The 24,348-nt window shown below is 37.8% G+C and overlaps 1 protein-coding gene across 1 annotated transcript; it reads right to left on the bottom strand.

Annotated features, from left to right (window-relative positions):
* Positions 1-22,798: 22,798 nt before the first annotated feature.
* On the bottom strand, positions 22,799-23,856 carry LOC140872635 (uncharacterized). Its single transcript, XM_073275523.1, has 4 exons — positions 23,831-23,856; positions 23,343-23,627; positions 23,031-23,185; positions 22,799-22,920 (listed from the first exon to the last, which is right to left on the bottom strand). Exons 1-4 carry the CDS (start codon positions 23,854-23,856, stop codon positions 22,799-22,801), a joined length of 588 nt encoding a protein of 195 aa, XP_073131624.1.
* Positions 23,857-24,348: the final 492 nt, after the last annotated feature.

Genomic DNA, 24,348 nt, shown 5'->3' on the forward strand with positions numbered 1-24,348 from the left:
TTCTCCTCCTCCACACAACCGAGCTCCACCATTGAAGACGCCTCCAACTTCTTCCAAGCTTTCTGATTTCAGTCCGAGCTCGATCCGGCCGTTGGAATTTATTTCAGAAGGCAGATTAGTGATCACTGCAGTGAGAGCTCTGTTATATCGTAAGTTCTTCTTCGATCCGATACATTCTAGTTTTTGGATGTTGTTAGAATCGTTTGAGATTCGAGTATGTTGTTCTCTACAGAGTTCTGATCGTTTATTATCTGTCGGTTTTGAATTAGAGCGACGTTCGGATTTATTATGATTTTTGGAAGCCATTTTCGAAAATCAAGGTTTTGAGATTTGTTGGGTTTGTCTTGTTGTTGTTGTATTAGAATTGAATTGAGTTGTTATCAGTATTGAACTGCTGTCTGCATTTGCCGGTTGTTCAGTTATAGCCGTTATGCCGTCGGTTTGAGTTTTTGGAGATTTTGAACCGTTTTTGAGTTTGAACTTGGCTTGTAAGTTGATCGTGGTTATTGATCAATCATCTCTTGTATCTGAACAGATTCGTTCGGAATTGTCAAGCCCAGAGTTAGCAGCTGTTTGATCGTTTCAGAGAATTGGACGAAGAACGGTATAAAGAGTTTTCCTTGAACCGTTGCCTTGTTGTTGTTAGATTGTGTAGTTGTTTATACAATCTCTTTTGTAGCTTATCCAGAGTTGGAGCTACTGCATTGCAAGGTAAAAGCATTCATCGTAGCGGGATAGCATACTCGGGACTGTTGGTTCTCGAGTTTCCCTTTTTAAATCACATATTGCATTGATACTTGTTCTAGCACGTGGAACTTGTAATTGTTGATTGATTGAGTTTTTGTTATGTGGCTTATGTTTATGTTTCTGTTATGCATTCATCTTCCTACTTTGATTTCAGCGGGCAGAACCGCCCTTTTTGTTAGACGTTTGGGAACTATGATTGAGTGGCCTAGGTTGTAGTATTTCGCCTAGTGCTAGCATACTCATTATGGTTGCTCAAAGTCTAGAGGAGTGGGATACGTGGCACCACCTCGATTGGGAGAGTCGGTGAGTCGTTACGTGATCTCATCCTCGGGATCCCAAAAGCAGAGCAATACTCCCGTGTTTATCAGAATCGATATCCTGGTTTTAAAGACATGCATATCATTAACTTCGACTTGAATATGTGGTTTGATAGCATGTTGTATATTCATTACTTGATATGTTGTTTTTACTGGGATTATCTTTCTCACCGGTTATCCGGCTGTTGCTTTGTTTTGTATGTGTACTTGGCAACAGGTGGGGCAGGAACAAGTCAGAAGAGGCATGGTTAGCTTCGAGGGCAAGTAGTAGAAGTGAGACTCGGTTTAGAAGTCGAATTAGCATGTTTATCTAGTTTAAGATTGAAGCATGTTAGAACTCGAACTTGATATGTTTTGTTATTCGAATTAGTTTGTATTCGGATTGTAATCTGAAATCGAAGTATGTTGTTGTTGTATCGATTTAGACTTCTGGATGTTTTTAGGCCTTCTGAAAGCATGACTTGTTATGGCATGTTTCCCTACACCCTGTTATTGCATTTGTATTTGAAGGCATGTCGGACCAAGCACGGAATTATTTTTATTTTTTTTTTTTAAAGGCTCGCGCCCGCGCGAGGTACCAAGCTCGCGTGTGCGCGGGCAAACGAATCAGAGGCCCAACGGAGGCCTCGCGCGCGCGCGAGGAACTCCTCGCCTGCGCGCGGAAGGCCTGGGCAGAAAATGCTCAGGCTGCAGAAAAAGAAAAAAAAAAAAAGAATTCCGCGCTTGGTCCGACATGCCTTCAAATACAAATGCAATAATAGGGTGTAGGGAAACATGCCATAACAAGTCATGCTTTCAGAAGGCCTAAAAACATCCAGAAGTCTAAATCGATACAACAACAACATACTTCGATTTCAGATTACAATCCGAATACAAACTAATTCGAATAACAAAACATATCAAGTTCGAGTTCTAACATGCTTCAATCTTAAACTAGATAAACATGCTAATTTGACTTCTAAACCGAGTCTCACTTCTACTACTTGCCCTCGAAGCTAACCATGCCTCTTCTGACTTGTTCCTGCCCCACCTGTTGCCAAGTACACATACAAAACAAAGCAACAGCCGGATAACCGGTGAGAAAGATAATCCCAGTAAAAACAACATATCAAGTAATGAATATACAACATGCTATCAAACCACATATTCAAGTCGAAGTTAATGATATGCATGTCTTTAAAACCAGGATATCGATTCTGATAAACACGGGAGTATTGCTCTGCTTTTGGGATCCCGAGGATGAGATCACGTAACGACTCACCGACTCTCCCAATCGAGGTGGTGCCACGTATCCCACTCCTCTAGACTTTGAGCAACCATAATGAGTATGCTAGCGCTAGGCGAAATACTACAACCTAGGCCACTCAATCATAGTTCCCAAACGTCTAACAAAAAGGGCGGTTCTGCCCGCTGAAATCAAAGTAGGCTCTGTTAGAGTAGGTGCCCGTCGAGCCAATGTGTTGGCCGATGGTCCTTGAGAGAACTCTTGTATGACAATCTTTGTTTTAATAATATTTGACATTATTTTATTTGGCACATCTTTATCTTTATACCCATGCAAGCTGCATAGATAAAGCCCTTGAATATACAAATAGTAGAAAGAATATGAGATGGTCATGTGATGACTATCATGAAACTCATATTTGGAATACTGTATATTCTAAACTGTTCCTAGTCGATTCAGCCGCCATAAAGAAGGATAAAGGCCGCTCGAGCTTGAGACTAGTATTTGCGATGTGAGTACCATGTTTCATTGGTAGGGGACATGGAGATGTCCAAGCATGCAAATAGGTGCTCCTTGTAGAGTGCACTGAACAACCCTCCCTAAAGGATTTTCCAAGTGGTTCTCACTTATCGAGTGGATAAGTCCTAGTTTATGGTTGTACACCATTAGTCCTATACCCCGGGACAACATGGAGACTCTATATGCTAGTGCTTCACTTTGACTTGTTTACCGACTCATCTGGGGTCATCAGGTGGCAATGTTGGGTGTTGTGACGAAACATATAGGAGTCAATGCATTGTAGTCGGGGATTCACCGCTTACCTACGGGTATGGATATCCTATGTTATATCATGCATACGTAGCTTGAAATCTCTGATCAGAGTAAGTGGTAATTAAGAAAGGAGTTTCTTGAATTACACTTTCGATGCAACTACGGCATGACACATAGTTATCGATTCAATGACAACTCTCGATAAACCAATGGTTGTCGAATCGGTCGGGATATATGAGTTGAAGGGACCGTACTGTACGCTAACCATAATTGATTGGTTCTTGCAGGCACTATCATTTGATACCTAGGGAGTCATGTAAGCAATGCTGCTAGATGTTTACATGACTGGTTGGGTACTATCAGACTTGAGTTTTCTGACGTTCTTATTGTCAATGTGTTGATTAATAAGAATGGAGCTATCTAGGGTATGCTCATATAAGGGACTTGTTGATCCTGAATCACATGGAGATGTGAACCCACTGCTAGTTGTATCAGTGAACCATTGAGGGTCACACAAGTACTAGCTTTCTAGATCCCGTTGAGATTAAAATTAGTTCATTGTGTTGAACAACTTATAAAGGAGTTTATAAGTAAAATAAATTGGAAGTTTGACTTCTTAATTGGAGAATGAATGGAATAAGTAACTTTTAATTTGTGAATGTGTTCCAAGATTAAAAGTTGACTTAAAATAATTAGTTTATGAAAATGGTGATTTTCTAAACTATTATTTTGAACTTAGTTAATTAATTCAAGTGTTGAATTAATTTAACACTATTAGGAATTTTAATGTACAAATAATTAAATTAATTCAAGTGTTGAATTAATTAAACACTATTGAGTCTAGCAGAGCTCAAATTTAATATAGTGTTGTATAATTATTGATACTAGTGGACTTGAATGAGTTCAAGTTAAATTTAATTAATTGATTAAACTTAAATGGGTTTAGGTTTAATAATTAATTAAAAATAAGTTCAAATTACATTTAAATATATATATTTATATATATGTATATATATATAGGCGTGTATATATATATATATGATATATATATGTGTGTGTATGGAATTTGAAGGGTTGTAAGATGGTTTGCAATTTTCCATGCATGTCTTGCAATTTTCCATGCATGTTTAATTGTACCCATTAAATCCTTAACCATTAATATATTATTATGAATAATATATACATATAACACACAATATTCCATTCCAATTAAAAAAGGTGGCCGAACACTCTCCAATTTTTTCTTCCAAGTTTTTCTTTCATTTTTGTGGAAGAAGAAAAGAAAAATCTCAATGAAAAATCATCTAAATATTCTAGTGCATATTTAGAGTGGATTTAGATCGTCTAGTCGTGGACCTAATTCGGAGGCTCGAAGAGTTGAATCCATTTTGAGCAAGGAGTGCTCTTGGAAGCTTGTAGATTGAGTCTACCATTTTTCAAGAGCCTAGTTGTTTATCAACTTGGTTGGAGCCATAAATCAATCTTTGAGATTGATAGGTAAAATTCTAAACACCCTATGGTTGTTTAACTTTTGAATACTACACAAGTGCTCGGTTTTATTTTATTAAAAATTTTATATTTCCGCTGCGTTTCCGGGCACGAGTTAACCGATCCCCTACAGTGGTATCAGAGCCTAGGTTACTCTTTTGTGTAGTATTTGTTGGATATTATGTTGAGGTCAATTTCTAACCGCATGAGAAAATCAATATTTTAACATTTAGGGAAAATTTTATAAAAATTATTTTTTTATTTTCGGGCAGCCCGTGGGCTGCCCGAAGGTGTCCTAGGGGCAGCCGTGGGCTGCCCCATATTTTTAATAAAAAAAAAAAAAAAAAAAGTTTTGGCCGGAATCCGGCGACGGAGTTTCGGTGACGACTATGACGACTTGAGTTTTTCAAAAGGTGTTTTGGAATATCATGTTTCATAGGCCCTAAATTGTTAAATATATTATAGTTAATTTTTATGAAAAATTAAACTTTATAATATGTGATTTTTCTCATAAAATAAATAGTTAAAGTGTGACTTTGATTATTTATAGTAAATTGTGATTTACAAGAAATTCAATTATAAATAAATTAATTTGAAAGTAAACAAAGGTGTTTGTTTATTTTGTTAATTTATTTTATAATTGTGGTGGTTAGTGATTGGACCAAGATATATAATATTTGATCAATTAATTATTGAGATAATTAATTGATAGTGTATGATATGTGATATTGTGCATGAAGGATGATTAAAAGCCCAATACCAATTTGCTAGGTGTATGCTAGGATATTTTGTGTTGAATGGTTGTAATAATTATCAAATTACAAAGTGGGCTTGGTTTATGGCCCGTTCCCACCCCATGAGATGTATCCCTATTTGCCATGGATATTTTCATGTAAAATATTTAATAGCGGAAGTTCAAGATTGGAAGATGGTGGGCCATGATGAATTATGAAGATTCAAGACATGTAAATATTGGAAGCTTATGTAATTGTTGCATTTGCATCCCATGCATTCCCTAAGAATTGGACCTAGGCCCGTGTTTGGCTCACACGGGCCAAATAGTTTTTGGGGCGATTAATCATCCTTATTAATTAGTATGTGCGTTATTATTTTATAATAACAAAGTTGCATGAATCCGGCAAACATACGATCAAACATGGCGATCTTTAAAATTAATGATGAGACCTTTTCAAAATTAAAAACCCTCATTTTGAATTAGATTCAAAAATTTATATCAAGCCCGAAAAGGGGAATTATAAATTTGTTATATAATTTCCATGTCTTCCATCGACAATAGATTGCATGACGAACGCTACCCGTATTCAATGCTCGGCTCATATTATTGGGGGGGCTTGGATGCCGGAAAGCTGTGACATCCATTGACATGGTGATGTGAACTACGTGGAACTCCCATGACTTCGGCTCATTTTATTGGGGAACTCATGGCGACCGTCCATTAAGGTTCGATATCGATGGGTAAGGGCTTGACACGTAAAGATGAACGACGTTCATATTATTGGGTCCTAATCAAGCGTGAGACAAAAGTTTACGTAAGGGTTGCATGGAGATGCAATTGGAAACTACCTTTTAGAAATTATGATTGGCTGATATTATTCGGGATCGTAATTGGCTAATTGGACCTTATGTACCTACTGAGGAAAGGAGTTTCCGTTTTTACTAGAGGGTAGTAAAAATGTCAAAACAGTGGGAGTAAATATATTTATAAAGTTAAAGTCCATACTTCATATCTTATTAAATATTTTAAAAAGTCATTGACATTTATCTGTTATTATTTTTCAGTACAAAGTTTTGACAATGTCATCAATTCGCAATCCGTTGTCTGCAATACTCGACAAACATTTACTGACCGGTCCAAATTACCTCGATTGGCTAAGAAATTTGAAAATCGTCTTGAACTCGGAAAAGATTGCATACACACTTGATGAGTCGCCCCCTGATACGGCTCCGACTGATTGTAGCCCTGAGGAGCTACAGACTTACAAGGATTGGTGTGACCATGACTTGAAAGCCAAGTGTTATATGCAGGCTTCTATGAATGATGAGCTTTAGCGACGTTTTGAGAGTGCAAATCATGCTGCTGACATTCATTTGCATCTCAAAGAACTTTTTGGTGAACAAACACGCCCTCTTTGACATGCGATTGTCAAGGAGCTAATCACTTTGCGCATGCGAGATGGGGCTTCGGTCCATGAGCATGGCCTGAAGTTGATTGGGCTCGTGGAGAAACTCGTTAGCATGGATCTTGTGCTACCAACTGAGTTGACCACAGACGTGTTGCTCTTGTCACTGCCTAGCTCATTTGATCCTTTTGTGGTGAATTTCAACATGAACAGGTTAGATCCAACCCTTGAGGAGTTGGTTAACATGCTTGTTACGTTTGAATCCACAATCAAGAAAGAGAAGCCGGTTCTTTATGTGGGATCTTCATCTGGTTCAAAGAATAGACCACATGGGAAGGGAAAGAAGCGTTCCTTCCATGCTCCCAAAAAGAACGTGCCCTTGAAGAGGCAAACTCCGAGTCCCGTTGTGGTAGCCACACCAGTTAAGGCTAACAAGACTAATGACGTCTGTCATCACTGTAAGAAACTGGACATTGGAAGCGAAATTGCAAGGAATATCTTGACCAGAATGGTTCTGGAAAAGGTATGTTCTACATTGAAGTAAACATTTCACTTAACTCTTCTTCTTGGGTATTGGATACCGGCTGTGGCTCACATCTCTGTAATGATTTGCAGGTGATGGCAAGAAGTAGGAGACTCAGAGATGGTGAGACCTTCTTGAGGATGGGCAATGGGGCAATGAGTTGCAGCCAAAGCTATTGGAGATGTTTACTTATTGTTGGACAATGATTTTAAATTATGTTTGAGAGATGTTTTGTTTGTACCAGATTTGGTGAAAAACATTGTTTCCATTTCTATGCTTGATAAAGATGGATATTCTTGTTTATTTGGCAAAGGTGTTTGCAATATTTACAAGAATGAATGTTTAATTGGTACAGGACAATTGGAAAATGATCTCTATAATTTAAAATTAAAAGATATTCCTATGTATAATGTCCAAGAGATATCAACAACATCCAAAAGAAAACAAGATACTCTAAATCCAGCACACTTATGGCATGCTCGATTAGGTCATATATCTTTTAAAAGGATGAACAAGCTAGTGGGAGAAGGCATGTTTGATATGTCTGATATTAATTCTCTTACTACTTGTGAACCCTGTCTAAAAGGAAAGATGACCAAAATTCCCTTTAAGGGCCATGTGGAGCGAGCCAAGGGACTGTTGGATTTGATCCATACAGATGTGTGTGGTCCACTTAGCATCACCACTAAGCACGGACATTCTTACTTCATTACCTTTACCGATGACTTCTCTAGGTATGGGTATGTGTATTTGATGAAATACAAATCTGAAGCTTTTGAAAAGTTCAAAGAATTCAGAAATGAAGTAGAAAAACAATTGGGACAAAGCATCAAGGCACTTCGATCGGATCGAGGTGGTGAATACTTGAGTACTGAATTCCAAGAGTATCTTAGGGAGAATGGGATTATCTCACAGTGGAATCCTCCTGGTACACCTCAGTTGAATGGTGTTTCAGAACGTCGTAATCGAACTTTGATGGACATGGTTCGGTCTATGATGGGGTTCACGGAGTTTCCGCCATCCTTTTGGGGATATGCACTTGAGACAGCGGCACTGTTGTTGAAAAATGTCCATTCAAAGGCAGTTGATAAGACACCATATGAGATATGAATGGGAAAATCTCCAAAGTATTCTTATCTAAGAATATGGGGATGCCCTGCTTATGTGAAGCAGATAGTGGGAGATAAATTGGATGCTCGATCCATTTTATGCTACTTCGTGGGATATCCAAGGAATTCGGTTGGATATTATTTCTATCATCCCAAAGAAACAAAGGTGTTTGTTTCTAGGAATGCAACCTTCTTGGAGAAGGAATTTCTGTTGGATAGAAAATGGGAGATGATAGAACTCGAAGAAGTTCAAGAAACACCCACGATTATGGAACCCACACCCGAACAGCCAAGAGAGGAGACACTAGCTCCTAGAAGATCCGAGAGGATCTCAAGACCACCTATGAGGTATGGTCTGCTTCTTGAAGAGGGCCAAGATGAGCCTGACCATGGATGTGATCCAAGGACCTTCAAGGAAGCATTGTCTGATGCCGATTCATCCAAGTGGCTTGAAGCTATGGAATCTGAGATGAATTCCATGTATTCGAACCAAGTGTGGAATCTTGTGGATCCACCTGAAGGAATTGTTCCTATAGGGTGTAAATGGATTTACAAGAGGAAGCTTGGGACGGATGGGAAGGTTCTGACCTTCAAGGCTCGATTGGTGGCAAAAGGTTATACTCAAAGGCAAGGAGTTGACTTTGAAGAAACTTTTTCTCCAGTCGCAATGTTCAAGTCCATAAGGATATTTCTTGCCATTGCCGCATGGTATGACTATGAAATATGGCAAATGGATGTGAAGACAGCTTTTCTTAATGGGGATATTAAGGAAGAAATTTACATGTCTCAACCTGAAGGGTTCACATCTATTGGAAGTGAGCATAAAGTATGCAAACTTCAGAGATCTATCTATGGTCTCAAACAGGCATCTAGGAGCTGGAACCTCAGATTTGATGGTACAATCAAAGAGTTTGGGTTTACTAAGAATCCTGAGGAACCATGTGTGTATAAGAAGGTCAGTGGGAGTGCTGTGACATTCCTAATACTTTATGTTGATGACATTCTACTCATTGGGAATGATGTAGGAATGTTGCAATCAACTAAAGTATGGTTATCGAGTAAGTTCTCGATGAAGGACTTGGGTGAAGCATCTTTTGTATTGGGAATACAAATCTATCGGAATAGATCGAAAAGATTGCTTGGTCTCACCCAGTCCACATACATTGATACCATCGTTAAGAGGTTCTCGATGGATGAGTCCAAGAGAGGACATCTACCAATGTGTCATGGCGTGTCTCTATCCAAGTACATGTCTCCCAAAAATGATGCAGAGATAGAGATGATGACACGCATTCCATATGCATCTGCAATTGGTAGTATCATGTATGCGATGATATCTACACGTCCTGACGTGGCCTTTGCACTTAGTGTTACAAGTAGATATCAATCGAACCCTGGTCTTCCACACTGGAAAGCTGTGAAAGACATTCTCAAATATTTGAGAAAGACTAAGAATATGTTCTTGGTTTATGGGGGTGGAGAACTAAAATTGGAAGGCTATACCGACTCTAGCTTCCAAAGCGATGTTGATGATTCGAAGTCAACTTCCGGTTTTATATTCATGCTCAATGGTGCTGCTGTTTGTTGGAAGAGTTCCAAGCAAAATAGCACTGCGGATTCAACCACTGAGGCATAATATATTGCTGCATCCGATGCTGCAAAGGAAGCTGTTTGGATTAGGAATTTCGTCCAAGAGTTGGGCGTTATTCCTAATGGAGTTGATCCAGTCCCGGTGTACTGCGACAACACTGGTGCAGTTGCTCAGGCAAAAGAACCAAGGTCTCATCAGAAATCCAAACATGTACTGAGAAAATATCACATCATCCGGGAAATTGTGGAACGAGGAGATGTCTTGTTAGACAGAGTCGCCTCCGCAGATAATGTTGCTGATCCACTAACTAAGCCTTTACCAGGACCATTGTTCGAAAAGCATCGCGAATCAATGGGTTTGAAGAATATGGGTAGTTGGCTCTAGTGCAAGTGGGAGATTGTTAGAGTAGGTGCCCGTCGAGCCAATGTGTTGGCCGATGGTCCTTGAGAGAACTCTTGTATGACAATCTTTGTTTTAATAATATTTGACATTATTTTATTTGGCACATCTTTATCTTTATACCCATGCAAGCTGCATAGATAAAGCCCTTGAATATACAAATAGTAGAAAGAATATGAGATGGTCATGTGATGACTATCATGAAACTCATATTTGGAATACTGTATATTCTAAACTGTTCCTAGTCGATTCAGCCGCCGAAGGATAAAGGCCGCTCGAGCTTGAGACTAGTATTTGCGATGTGAGTACCATGTTTCATTGGTAGGGGACATGGAGATGTCCAAGCATGCAAATAGGTGCTCCTTGTAGAGTGCACTGAACAACCCTCCCTAAAGGATTTTCCAAGTGGTTCTCACTTATCGAGTGGATAAGTCCTAGTTTATGGTTGTACACCATTAGTCCTATAACCCGGGACAACATGGAGACTCTATATGCTAGTGCTTCACTTTGACTTGTTTACCGACTCATCTGGGGTCATCAGGTGGCAATGTTGGGTGTTGTGACGAAACATATAGGAGTCAATGCATTGTAGTCGGGGATTCACCGCTTACCTACGGGTATGGATATCCTATGTTATATCATGCATACGTAGCTTGAAATCTCTGATCAGAGTAAGTGGTAATTAAGAAAGGAGTTTCTTGAATTACACTTTCGATGCAACTACGGCATGACACATAGTTATCGATTCAATGACAACTCTCGATAAACCAATGGTTGTCGAATCGGTCGGGATATATGAGTTGAAGGGACCGTACTGTACGCTAACCATAATTGATTGGTTCTTGCAGGCACTATCATTTGATACCTAGGGAGTCATGTAAGCAATGCTGCTAGATGTTTACATGACTGGTTGGGTACTATCAGACTTGAGTTTTCTGACGTTCTTATTGTCAATGTGTTGATTAATAAGAATGGAGCTATCTAGGGTATGCTCATATAAGGGACTTGTTGATCCTGAATCACATGGAGATGTGAACCCACTGCTAGTTGTATCAGTGAACCATTGAGGGTCACACAAGTACTAGCTTTCTAGATCCCGTTGAGATTAAAATTAGTTCATTGTGTTGAACAACTTATAAAGGAGTTTATAAGTAAAATAAATTGGAAGTTTGACTTCTTAATTGGAGAATGAATGGAATAAGTAACTTTTAATTTGTGAATGTGTTCCAAGATTAAAAGTTGACTTAAAATAATTAGTTTATGAAAATGGTGATTTTCTAAACTATTATTTTGAACTTAGTTAATTAATTCAAGTGTTGAATTAATTTAACACTATTAGGAATTTTAATGTACAAATAATTAAATTAATTCAAGTGTTGAATTAATTAAACACTATTGAGTCTAGCAGAGCTCAAATTTAATATAGTGTTGTATAATTATTGATACTAGTGGACTTGAATGAGTTCAAGTTAAATTTAATTAATTGATTAAACTTAAATGGGTTTAGGTTTAATAATTAATTAAAAATAAGTTCAAATTACATTTAAATATATATATTTATATATATGTATATATATATAGGCGTGTATATATATATATATGATATATATATGTGTGTGTATGGAATTTGAAGGGTTGTAAGATGGTTTGCAATTTTCCATGCATGCCTTGCAATTTTCCATGCATGTTTAATTGTACCCATTAAATCCTTAACCATTAATATATTATTATGAATAATATATACATATAACACACAATATTCCATTCCAATTAAAAAAGGTGGCCGAACACTCTCCAATTTTTTCTTCCAAGTTTTTCTTTCATTTTTGTGGAAGAAGAAAAGAAAAATCTCAATGAAAAATCATCTAAATATTCTAGTGCATATTTAGAGTGGATTTAGATCGTCTAGTCGTGGACCTAATTCGGAGGCTCGAAGAGTTGAATCCATTTTGAGCAAGGAGTGCTCTTGGAAGCTTGTAGATTGAGTCTACCATTTTTCAAGAGCCTAGTTGTTTATCAACTTGGTTGGAGCCATAAATCAATCTTTGAGATTGATAGGTAAAATTCTAAACACCCTATGGTTGTTTAACTTTTGAATACTACACAAGTGCTCGGTTTTATTTTATTAAAAATTTTATATTTCCGCTGCGTTTCCGGGCACGAGTTAACCGATCCCCTACAGGCTCAAGATGAATGCATAACAGAAACATAAACATAAGCCACATAACAAAAACTCAATCAATCAACAATTACAAGTTCCACGTGCTAGAACAAGTATCAATGCAATATGTGATTTAAAAAGGGAAACTCGAGAACCAACAGTCCCGAGTATGCTATCCCGCTACGATGAATGCTTTTACCTTGCAATGCAGTAGCTCCAACTCTGGATAAGCTACAAAAGAGATTGTATAAACAACTACACAATCTAACAACAACAAGGCAACGGTTCAAGGAAAACTCTTTATACCGTTCTTCGTCCAATTCTCTGAAACGATCAAACAGCTGCTAACTCTGGGCTTGACAATTCCGAACGAATCTGTTCAGATACAAGAGATGATTGATCAATAACCACGATCAACTTACAAGCCAAGTTCAAACTCAAAAACGGTTCAAAATCTCCAAAAACTCAAACCGACGGCATAACGGCTATAACTGAACAACCGGCAAATGCAGACAGCAGTTCAATACTGATAACAACTCAATTCAATGCTAATACAACAACAACAAGACAAACCCAACAAATCTCAAAACCATGATTTTCGAAAATGGCTTCCAAAAATCATAATAAATCCGAACGTCGCTCTAATTCAAAACCGACAGATAATAAACGATCAGAACTCTGTAGAGAACAACATACTCGAATCTCAAACGATTCTAACAACATCCAAAAACTAGAATGTATCGGATCGAAGAAGAACTTACGATATAACAGAGCTCTCACTGCAGTGATCAACTAATCTGCCTTCAGAAATAAATTCCAACGGCCGGATCGAGCTCGGACTGAAATCAGAAAGCTTGGAAGAAGTTGGAGGCGTCTTCAATGGTGGAGCTCGGTTGTGTGGAGGAGGAGAAGTGATTTAATTACAAATCTAAGTGTAGATAATATATTAAACTCCAAATTTGCACTTTAGTCCCTGAAATTTCCAAAATTTGCAAAAAGGACCCTGATCAAAATCAAGTCGGCTCGTGAACTCTGCAATCTTCGATTAACTCAAATAAACTCATTTAAGATAAAAACGGGGCGTTACAATTCTCCCCCACTAAGAAGAGATTTCATCCTCGAAATCAACGAGAACCACAACTCAAAGATAGAATAAAGAACTAAAGACAATAAGAAGAACTCACGTCATCCGAATAGCTCTGGAAAACGCTGTCTCATGTCAGACTCTGTCTCCCAAGTCGCTTCCTCAACACCGTGACGGCTCCACTGCACCTTCACTAACGGAATCAACTTGGTCCTGAGTTGCTTTTCTTTCCGATCAAGGATCTGAATCGGTCGCTCAAAATAGCTCAGGGTCTCGTCTAACTCGGCTTCGTCAGGCTGAAGGATATGAGAAATATCTGGTTGATACTTTCGCATCATAGAGACGTGAAAAACGTCGTGAATACCAGATAAAGACGGAGGAAGTGCAAGTCTGTAGGCAAGATCGCCTATCTTCTCGAGAATCTCGTACGGACCGATGAATCTCGGAGATAACTTTCCTCTCTTACCGAATCTGACGGTGCCTCTAAACGGAGAAATCTTAAGGAATACACGGTCTCCCTGCTCAAAACTCAGAGGTCGACGTCTGACATTCGCATACTTCGCCTGTCTATCTTGAGCTGACTTCATTCTGGTCTGAATGATCTTAACCTGCTCTGCCATATCTCTAAGCATCTCCGGTCCCAAATCTGGTGACTCGGACAATTCATCCCAAAACAACGGAGATCGGCACTTTCTACCATACAAAGCCTCAAAAGGCGCCATACCGATACTCGCTTGGAAGCTGTTGTTGTAAGAAAACTCGACAAGAGGCAAAGAATCCTGCCAACTAGTGCCAAAGTCTAGCACTACCGCTCGCAGCATATCCTCCAACGTCTGGATGGTCCGTTCTGACTGTCCATCTGTCTGAGGATGATAAGCTGTACTCAGATGCAATCGAGTACCAAGTGCCCCCTGAAGACTGTGCCAGAAGTGAGAAGTGAATCTAGGATCTCTGTCTGAAACGATCGACTTCGGCACACCATGCAATCTCACAACATTGCTAACATACAACTCAGCCATCTGATCATGACGATACGTCATCCTGTAAGGAATAAAACACGCAGACTTCGTCAATCGGTCGATCACTACCCAAATAGCATCGCATCCTCGAACGGATCGTGGTAGCTTCGTGACAAAATCCATAGAAATGTGATCCCATTTCCATTCAGGAACAGATAGGCTGTGCAAAAGACCACCTGGTCGCTTCCGCTCTGCTTTCACTTGCTGACAATTCAAACACCGAGATACAAATCTCGCAACATCGTCCTTCATTCTCTTCCACCAGAACTGACTCTTCAGATCGTTGTACATTTTACGACCTCCAAGATGAACGCTAAACCGACTGCAATGAGCCTCTCGGAGAATACGCTGTCTCAACTCCGAAATATCAGGCACAACAATACGGTTATTCACAAACAAAACGTCATCTCTAACCTGGAATTTTGACTAACGCTCCAGCTGTTTTTATGGGTTTGATGAACCGTATCTTTCAGCGTTATTTAGATGAGTTCGTCATTATTTTCATCGATGATATTCTTATCTACTCAAAGAACCGTACTGACCATGCAGAGCACTTGAGAATCGTCTTGCAGATTTTACGAGTTGAGCAGTTGTTTGCCAAGCTATCGAAATGCGAATTCTGGTTAGATCGAGTTGTCTTTCTCGGTCATATTATTTCTGAAGATGGGATTTCTATCGATCCCAGCAAAATCGAAGCGGTTATGAATTGGCCTAGACCGACATCAGTACCTGAGATCCGAAGCTTCATGGGTTTAGCTGGTTATTATCGTCGTTTCATCGAGGGTTTCTCGTCTATTGCCAAGCCTATTACCCAGCTGACTCAGAAGAATGCGCCTTTTGCCTGGACTTCAGATTGTGAGGCTAGCTTTGTTGATCTGAAGAGGAGACTGACCAGTGCTCCAATTCTTTCTATTCCGAAGGGTACTGGAGGTTTCACATTCTATTGTGATGCTTCTAACCGAGGCTTGGGTTGTGTTCTTATGCAGCATAAGCATGTGGTGGCGTATGCATCAAGGCAGCTGAAACCGCATGAGACTCGTTATCCTGTTCATGATCTTGAACTTGCAGCGATTGTATTTGCTTTGAAGATCTGGCGTCACTATCTTTATGGTGAGTCTTTCGAGATCTTTTTTGATCATAAGAGTCTTAAGTACTTGTTTTCACAGGCAGAGCTGAATATGAGACAGAGAAGATGGTTAGATCTGTTGAAGGATTTCGACTGTGAGATCAAGTATTATCCAGGGAAGTCGAATGCAGTTGCAGATGCCTTGAGCCAAAAGCTTTGTTCGTTATCTCTTTCAACTATCGGTGTTTCTCAGTTGGTCGATGATTGTTGCACTTCTGGTTTAGAGTGTACCTCGCGCGGGCGCGAGCCTTTAAAAAAAAAAAAAAAAAAAAACTTTTGAATTGTTTTAGTCTTGGATTCTTGTTCGCTTACTTGTTGTTTAATCCGAGATTAGTGGTTTAGAATCGAGGTCTCACATGGGGTATATGGGAATAGTATTGATATGGACTTGGATCACTGATGTGATTATTTTTCTTTGGTTCGTATTCCTTGATTTATCGAACCTTGATTAGATTTTTTACCTCGAGTTTTGAAATGCAAGTGAGTTGTTTTCACTTAGCAACGATTGTTGTCCAGAATTTATTTGATTTGATGATTCGACGTTGATCAATGTTCTTTGATGTTATCTGATTCTGGATTTCGAATCGATTTTCATTGGCCATTGTTATGCTATCTTTCATCGAATTGGATATATTGATTCCATATATCCTGATATATTTGGCTCGTAACTGATCGAGATTGATAGTATTACTCGATTTGAGGGTATGATGAATATCAACTTGAAGCTTAAACATCATTGATATGAGATCAAACGAGTAGAATTTTATTGAGAATACTAAATTACGATGTGAGATAAGACAATGAATCAGAATGAATGAAATTGAAGTGAATAATCTGTTGATTGTGCTCGATATTCTTGATATGGAATATCAGATTCTTAAAAAGCACAGTACCACAGATTGAATATCAATTCAAGTGTCTCCAATGTGTATGAATGATTGGGAAATCAGTACTGATGAACGAAATTGAAAGCAGATATGACAGAATTGACTTTGCAATATTTCAATTTCCAATACATGAAATAGAAAAAAAGATATTAGATGATCTATGAAATAGATTAGCAACTGTTGAGTCGAGATATGAGCAATTATATGAAAGATTTTTCGTTTCCAATAACTCAAATCGTCATGAGTTTGAGATTTGAAATCAAGTATATTTCGACAAATGCAAGAATGTGTTGTATTAGTATGATACAGATATGAATAGCTAGCTGTGACGAAGATACTGATGTTATGATATGTCAGGAATTGATTGCAATCTATGGTTGAGATCGAGACTATAGGTTTATTTGATAGATTGTGGCACTAATTTACAGAAATTCTGAGTGTTTGGTTGAATGTGATTGCATTATATCATTCTTGACCGATGGATTGTCTGAGATGACTATCCAGAGTTTCGATGAAATGCTCAGAAATTATAGTATCTGATTCGATACTATTTGATTGATTTTGCCACTTGATGACTTGATGATGATAATTCCTGTAACAGCTATTTGAGAGAGATAGAGATAATGATTTGACTTATGAGATGAGAAGGAAATCGAAAATTCTTTGTGTTGAGATAGAATTTTTGAAGTATCAACTATCAGACCCGATATGGTTTGAGAAAAATACATAATTTAAAGATTGAATTTTAGAGATTACGAACAGAACAAATTAGATAAGCATGAGAAATGAATGATTTGAAAGCTAAAACAGAGTAATCAGCGAGAAATGTTTGTTTTGAAGCATCGTTTTCTTTTGAAAGAGATTCCAGAACCGATCTGATAATGGATTCTCGTGAGTATTGAGACGAAAATGATAATTTCACTCATTGTTGTATACTCTATCGTGTATGAATTATTTGATACATGAGACATGTTCCTTGATCTTAATGTGTCAGTTGAAGAACAACAGCTAAATTTGTATTTATGAACTGTCTTCAGATGAGGTCGATTAACCTTTGAGTTAGTCTGAATAATTGATATTGATTATGGTTCAGAACAGGAACAGTTCAAATGTGAAATCATTTAGTGATTACTGATGAATGAAATAAATATGATTACAGAAGTGATCAGATAATTGAAGACGAAAAGATATCAGAAAATATATTTATATCTCATAGCATTGAAATGAAAAAGGGATACTGATCTTGAAGCTGTGAGTAGGATGACAATATAAACTTGATATATGTTCTTTGCAGAACAAGATGGCAGAAGAAATATGTCATCAGCGAAAATGAATTACACTGTCTACGATGTTAGACGGAGTTAAGGGATTAGTAACAGAAGTGATCGTACTTTAATCCAAGACGATCAGATATGTTCTATGTTTCTAAGTGAAGGAAACAGCTGTGATGTTCTTCCTATGTATTTTAATCAGTCAAGACAGAGTCTGATATGATTCTGAGCTATACCGAATATGTGATAGATCCTTGACTGAGAAAAAGTACAACAGAAAATAGACACAGAATGACGAGATAAACTGTAAAGAGATATTGAGGTGAAACAAGAAATTTGAGATAGATGATTGAAGTGAGAATTACTTCGAATAATTATTTAGTTTATTAGATTTGATATTCCGATTGAATGTGATTTCGAGGACGAAATCATTCTTTAGAGGGGAGGAAATGTAAGGTCCTGAAAAGATTAAGTTATTAATTATGGAATTTGAGATTTAAATTCTATAATTTGGGAAATATCAATTTGATAATTGATGAAAATTAGAGATTTAATTTCCGAGCTGGAAATATTTAATTTGAGAATTTACGGATTTGAGATTTAAATTTCGGGATTCTTAAATTAAAATATGGAAATATTGGAATTGAATATTTATGGAATTTAAGAATTAAATTCCGAGTTCCGAGAATGAAAGAGAATGCAATGAGATGGTGAAATCCGAGCAGAGATCAATTGGCAATAGTGACAAGTTCAAAGACTAAAATGCGATAAAGTCCGAAATTATTTAATTTTGATCCGAGATCATTTAATTTGAGAATATTTAGAGTTTTGAATTAAATTCTTATATTCTTAAATTATTTAAGATTGAAATTGAATTAAATCGCTTGTCCGGGGACTAGTTTGCAAATAGGCCAAAGTTGAGGGACCAAAATGCAATTTCTTTGCAAGTGGGCTTAAAAACGTGTAAGAAGCATGGAAATCATCAGAATTCTTCACCTTATCAGAAAGAAACGAGATAGAGAGAAATAAAGGGGTTGAAGCCATTTTTGATATTTCAAACGCCGATATCTTGTGATCCGGTTATCCGATTTCAATTTCGAAAAGAGCATTGCGATCCTTGCGACGAGAGTTTCGATTTGATGTAAGTATTATCTTGATTTATATGATTTCGAAATTCTGAATATTGGGATAAATCAGAACTGATCTTGAATATGTGCTTAAGAGATTATATTGATTGTTATATCGCAACCGAATCGAAGAACGGATGTCGTGTGAACTTGTTATGAAGTTTCAGAATTGTATTCGATTCTTTGTCTACTGATGTAGCTGGTTTTTGATGTTATATTGCTGGTATAACATTCTTATGAGTTAGATATGATAGAAATGAGTTACGGTTGCCGAATTTTATACCGTTATGTTGTCGGTTCAAGACTTTGATCATGTTTGAGTTTATAGTGCTTGAGCTGAGTTAGATATGAGTTGTTTGCTGATATATGCAGCATATTTAAAATTCTTATCAGATTTTATATGAATATTTCGAGTTCGAGAAGTTATATTTCGAATCGGCCACGAATTGAGCAAAGTTGCAACTAGTTTTGCCTTGAAGTTGAGATGTGATTGAGCAGATTTTTATGTGAGTTCGTAGCTGATATAAATAGCTTGATATGCAATATTTCAGATTGGAAAGAAGAGATTCGGACTTGAGACTTTATCGCTTGAAAAACGAGGTCGAATAGCTCAAGGTTGAAGTTATGCTACCTTGAAGATGAGATGATGAATTTGAGCAAGTTTGATTGTTATTCTTTTATGCAGGTTGTTCAGATTTGAAGCAACGACGATTCAACGAAATGAAAGGTATAAGATGACATCGAGAGTCAGGGATTCGATACTCGAGAATGATGCTTCTTGAGTTATCCCGAACAAATCACATACTTGTTTATGTACTTGTTCTTGAGGTAGAACTTTTATTATTGTCGATCGATCACAGGTAGTGGATCTTTATTGCTTATGATATGATATGATATGATATGATTTGATATTGAATTGATTCTAATGCCAAGGTCAGATGGACCTTATTTTCGAGTCTGATGAGACGACGATAGATGGATATCCATGTCAAGATCGGATACGAATCTTGATGGCACTGATTTGAGATGAATCAATTCTTGTTAGCGCGCTATATAAATCTTTTGATTTGAAGTATGATGTGAAGTCTTGATTTAGATATGCGTTCTATTACTCTATCTTTGAAATGAAATGGTTAGAGTTGATATGTTTATATTTTAACGCATGTATATGTATTTTATACTGGGAATCATATTCTCACCGGAGTTTATCCGGCTGTTGTCTTGTTTTGTATGTGTGCAGGACAACAGGTGGGGCAGGAGCTAGTCTGAGACGTCAAGGGTAGCTCGGGAGAGAGATTTAGCATGTGTGGACTCGGGTTTTAAATGTTGTATTGCTGTCACGAATTGAGTTGGAATCAAGTATAGCATGTTTATATACTTGTAGAACTTGTAGTATAGCTAGTTTTTTTTTTATAGCTTTTGCATCACTTGTTAATGTATAAATGCATGACATGGTTACTAGACTTGATTTACATATGTATACATGTTTTAGACTTGAAATAACATGTATTGGATTGATGAGTTGTAGTTAAGAATGCTTGGAATCAAATTTTGACAGCAACAGAACAAGAGCAATTCTGCTGATTTTTCGAACAGAGCATGCCCGCTCGATCGGTAAGATTTGACCGATCGAGCGAGGCCTATTTTGGCTAGAACCCGAGACTTGAACTTTTGTGCTCGCTCAATCAGTAGGATTTGACCGATCGAGCGAGGGGTTGAAGTTTTTTTTTAAAAAAAAATTGTTTTGCTCTTTTGTTTTAGTTTACTCTTTAATGATATGATTAATTGTGATTAATCGTTAATTGCCCTTAAAATGAGATTAGCAACCCGAGGTCCCCACAAAACATGTTTAGCTATTTAATCTCATAAAATGGAACTAGGTGTTACTACAAAATTGGATGTAGATAAAATGATGATTACGCAGTTTGACGAGGAAGATAAGAGACTTCAAACAACCTGAAGAAATGCACGGTCTAGAAATTCAATAAGACATGTTAATCGAGATTGTGCCGACGGGAATTATCGCCTTGTATGATATTATTTCTCCAAAAATCCTACAATATATGATGAAGTATTCCGGAGTCAATTTATAATGTTCAGAGAGTTATGTGCTCGCGTAGTCGATTCCCTTACGAATCATTCATAATTTTTCAGTGGAGGAGAAAGGTTGTTGGAAGACAAAGTTTGTTATCACTTAAAAATATACAACAGCTATTTGTCAATTGACATATGCACGCAGTTCCCCATGACTATCCGGATGAGTGCGTATGGATGCAGTTCCCCAATGCTTCACACGACCCAATAATGGGGACACTCAACGATTGCTCAAATGCATTAGGAGAAACATGATTTTCTTGGAATGTTGGTTAGTCTTGATTTTTTTTTTTAAAAAAACAAAGTCTGTTGTGGCGGGGGGTTTGGCGGACCCTTACCCGTTTATAAAAAAATAAAAAATGATAAACAAGAGAGGGAGACTAAGCCAAGACCTCTCTAGAAATCATTACAAATCAAGAAACCTTTGAACTAGTTCTAATATATCAGAAACCAGTCCTATCTAATCTACAAATGCCTGGAAGTCTGCCATGTATTTGCTCCGGAAGAAGATCGGACGATCCCAAGAAAGCTCCCATATTATCTTATTCATCAGCTGTAGCATTAGCTTCCCTATACACGTGAGACTTAACCACTTGAAATGAAGATAAATTGATCTGAATTTGATCCAGAGTATGGGAAAGACTCCAGCAAGTAAAATCTGCCTTACTGATATGAAGGCAAACCATAGAATCAACTTCTAACTAACGAGGAAAATAATTTTTCTCTTTGAAAATAGTGAGCCCTCGAAGAATAGCAAGTAATTCTCTGGTGTTAGAATCCACCTCAATCCTATCATGAAATGCCCGAACAGGAAGCCCTCGATGGTCTCTGATAATACCACCTATAGCCGAAACTCCCCCACTTTTGGAGCAACCATCAGTATTAAGTTTGAACGTACCCAACAACGGAGGTATCTATTTCACCACTCTAATAATCGACCTCCTAACACAAGAGTACTTGATCCCAAACATCCAGCCACGAACTCTTGTTGTTTCCAATGCTGAAACTTGATAACTCCTGCATTCGACAATAACACAATATGATCGTTAATGGTCCGAATAATACGTGGAGCAGATACCGACATGCCTTTGTGTCTAAACACATTTCTAGTCTTCCACAGAAACCACATAATGAGGAATGGAATCTTTTCCCAGACATGTCCTTTCTTTCTCCAATCATTTTTAATTTTTCAGTTATGAAAAGAAAGAGGGACTTGAACTCCCAAAATATTGGAATGATAAGTCCAAATTGTTGTAGCCACGGGACCTGCAAATAACAGATGATCAAATGTTTCTTGACTTTTGCAACAATGATAAACTAACGCCAAGGCAATACCCCTCGATTGTAAGATATCATCCACTGGAAGTCGTCGGTAAAACCATCGCCAACAAAATAAAGATTTCTAAGCTTTAATTAGTTTCGACCAGCACCTTCCAAACCAATGAATTTCAGATTTCTTCAAACGAATTATTTCCCAAGAAGATTTTGAAGAGAACAATCCACTCGAAGAATGTTTCAAGATAGGCCGATCTTGCCCCAGGGGGTTCAAACCAATTAGTAAAATTTTAGCCACGATGTCCGGAGGAACCACAGCCAATAAACGATCCACATTCCAATTGCCATCAATGATGAACCAACTTACTGCCCTATTAGTCGTTCTTGAGGGAACAACCATAGAAGAAATCGGTCTTTCAGGGAGCCAAGAGTCGTACCAAAAACTATTGTCTCCTGCTCCAATCCTCCAACCAATACCAGTTTCTGCTATTGCCCGAATTTTCAACATTCTTCTTCAGGTGGGAGACACCACATGCTTTAATTGGACCACCGCTAGTAACTCTTTCTGATAGTAACGAGCATGAAGATATCAGCTCCAAATAGAGTTAGTCGTTCTGAAATAATACAACAGTTTAATAGCAAAGGAAGTTACCGAATCTTTAAGTCTCCTGATACCTATGCCCCCTTCTGCCGCAGGCAAGCATACTTTCTCCCAAGCTATCCAATGAGTCTTCTTCGCTCCTTCCTTGAACCCCATAAAAACTTGGCACAAAGCATTTCGAATCGATGATTGACTATTCCAAGGGACTGTAACACGTGGAATAAATACACTAGCAACAATAAAAGAACACTTTTGATCAAAAATAATCTGATCCCAAACGACAGAGAGCCAAAATTCCAACCCTGTAATTTTCTATTGGCACTGTCAATTACATTCTAAAAATATGTTGAATTCCTCGGCCCAATGAAAACGGGGCTCCTAGATACCGTATAAGTAAAGAACCATCTCCAAACCCATGATAGCTAAGAGTTTTTTCCTTCACTCCCACACTGAAAGAAGTCAAAGAAATCACCACGCTCTTAACATTGCTAATAAGCTGGCCCGAGCATTCCTCATAATGATCAAGAAAATTCCGCAACCGTTGGACATTCCTTATCGAACCGTTAGAGAATATCATAATGTCATCAACATATGCAAGATGTGAGATACCAAAAGCTCTACCAGAGTGGAATTTCATCAGAGGATATATGTCAAAAAGGTTATCCAAACCTCTGCATAAATATTCAGCAACAATAACGAACAAAAGGGGGATAAAGGATCTCCTTGCCGCAATCCTCTATGCTATCGAAAGAAACCAGATAGAGATCCATTAATACTGACTGAAAACCAACAATTAAAGATGCAGCGCAAAATCATATCCCTTACACCATCAAAAAAACCGAAAGCATGCATCACCTCTGTCAAAAAATCCCACCTGACTCTGTCATATGCCTTTGCCATGTAGCTTCAGACTTGTGGAATTGCATGATTTTTTTGGTGGTCGCATAATGATAAATGTTCTTAACGAATCACCTTTATTCAATGTATCCATACAAAGAAACACTCCGAATTTTAATTTCACAATGAACGGAACATCTTATTAAAAAAGATATTATCTTACAGAGCGATCTACCCAAAATGAGTTACTTTCATCAAGAGCTTTCTATGCCCCGAGGGTCCCAAGAGGAAGAAATTCAAGGATAGACTGGACTCTACAAGAAAGGATGTTGAGTGAAAATTTGGAGTTTTCCAAGATCGTTGGACAATAATTAGAGGTCCTACGCAATCTTGGTAGTAGAATGGCATAAGGAATATCATGTACACGTGCATTATTTTTCACAACATGATTATTAAGGATGAAGGACATCAATTAGTAAATTGGTAGGATGAATATTCTCCTCCACGGGCACGAATTGTCATGGGTATCCTAGAATTCAGAGAGTACCTCCAGAA

This window comes from Henckelia pumila, unplaced genomic scaffold (assembly GCF_033568475.1).
Source record: "Henckelia pumila isolate YLH828 unplaced genomic scaffold, ASM3356847v2 CTG_466, whole genome shotgun sequence".
NCBI lineage: Eukaryota > Viridiplantae > Streptophyta > Magnoliopsida > Lamiales > Gesneriaceae > Henckelia > Henckelia pumila.

Bases quoted from the DNA above. Each gene is read 5' to 3' on its own strand.
- LOC140872635 (XM_073275523.1), bottom strand. From the start codon at position 23,856: ATGGCAAAGGCATATGACAGAGTCAG. The intron at 23,186-23,342 runs GTATCTAGGAGC...TATTGTTGCTAG, and splicing joins GATGGTTCTTTACTTATACG to TGTATTTATTCCACGTGTTA. The intron at 22,921-23,030 runs GTATCAGGAGAC...CGTTACTATCAG, and splicing joins TGCGGCAGAAGGGGGCATAG to AAAGAGTTACTAGCGGTGGT.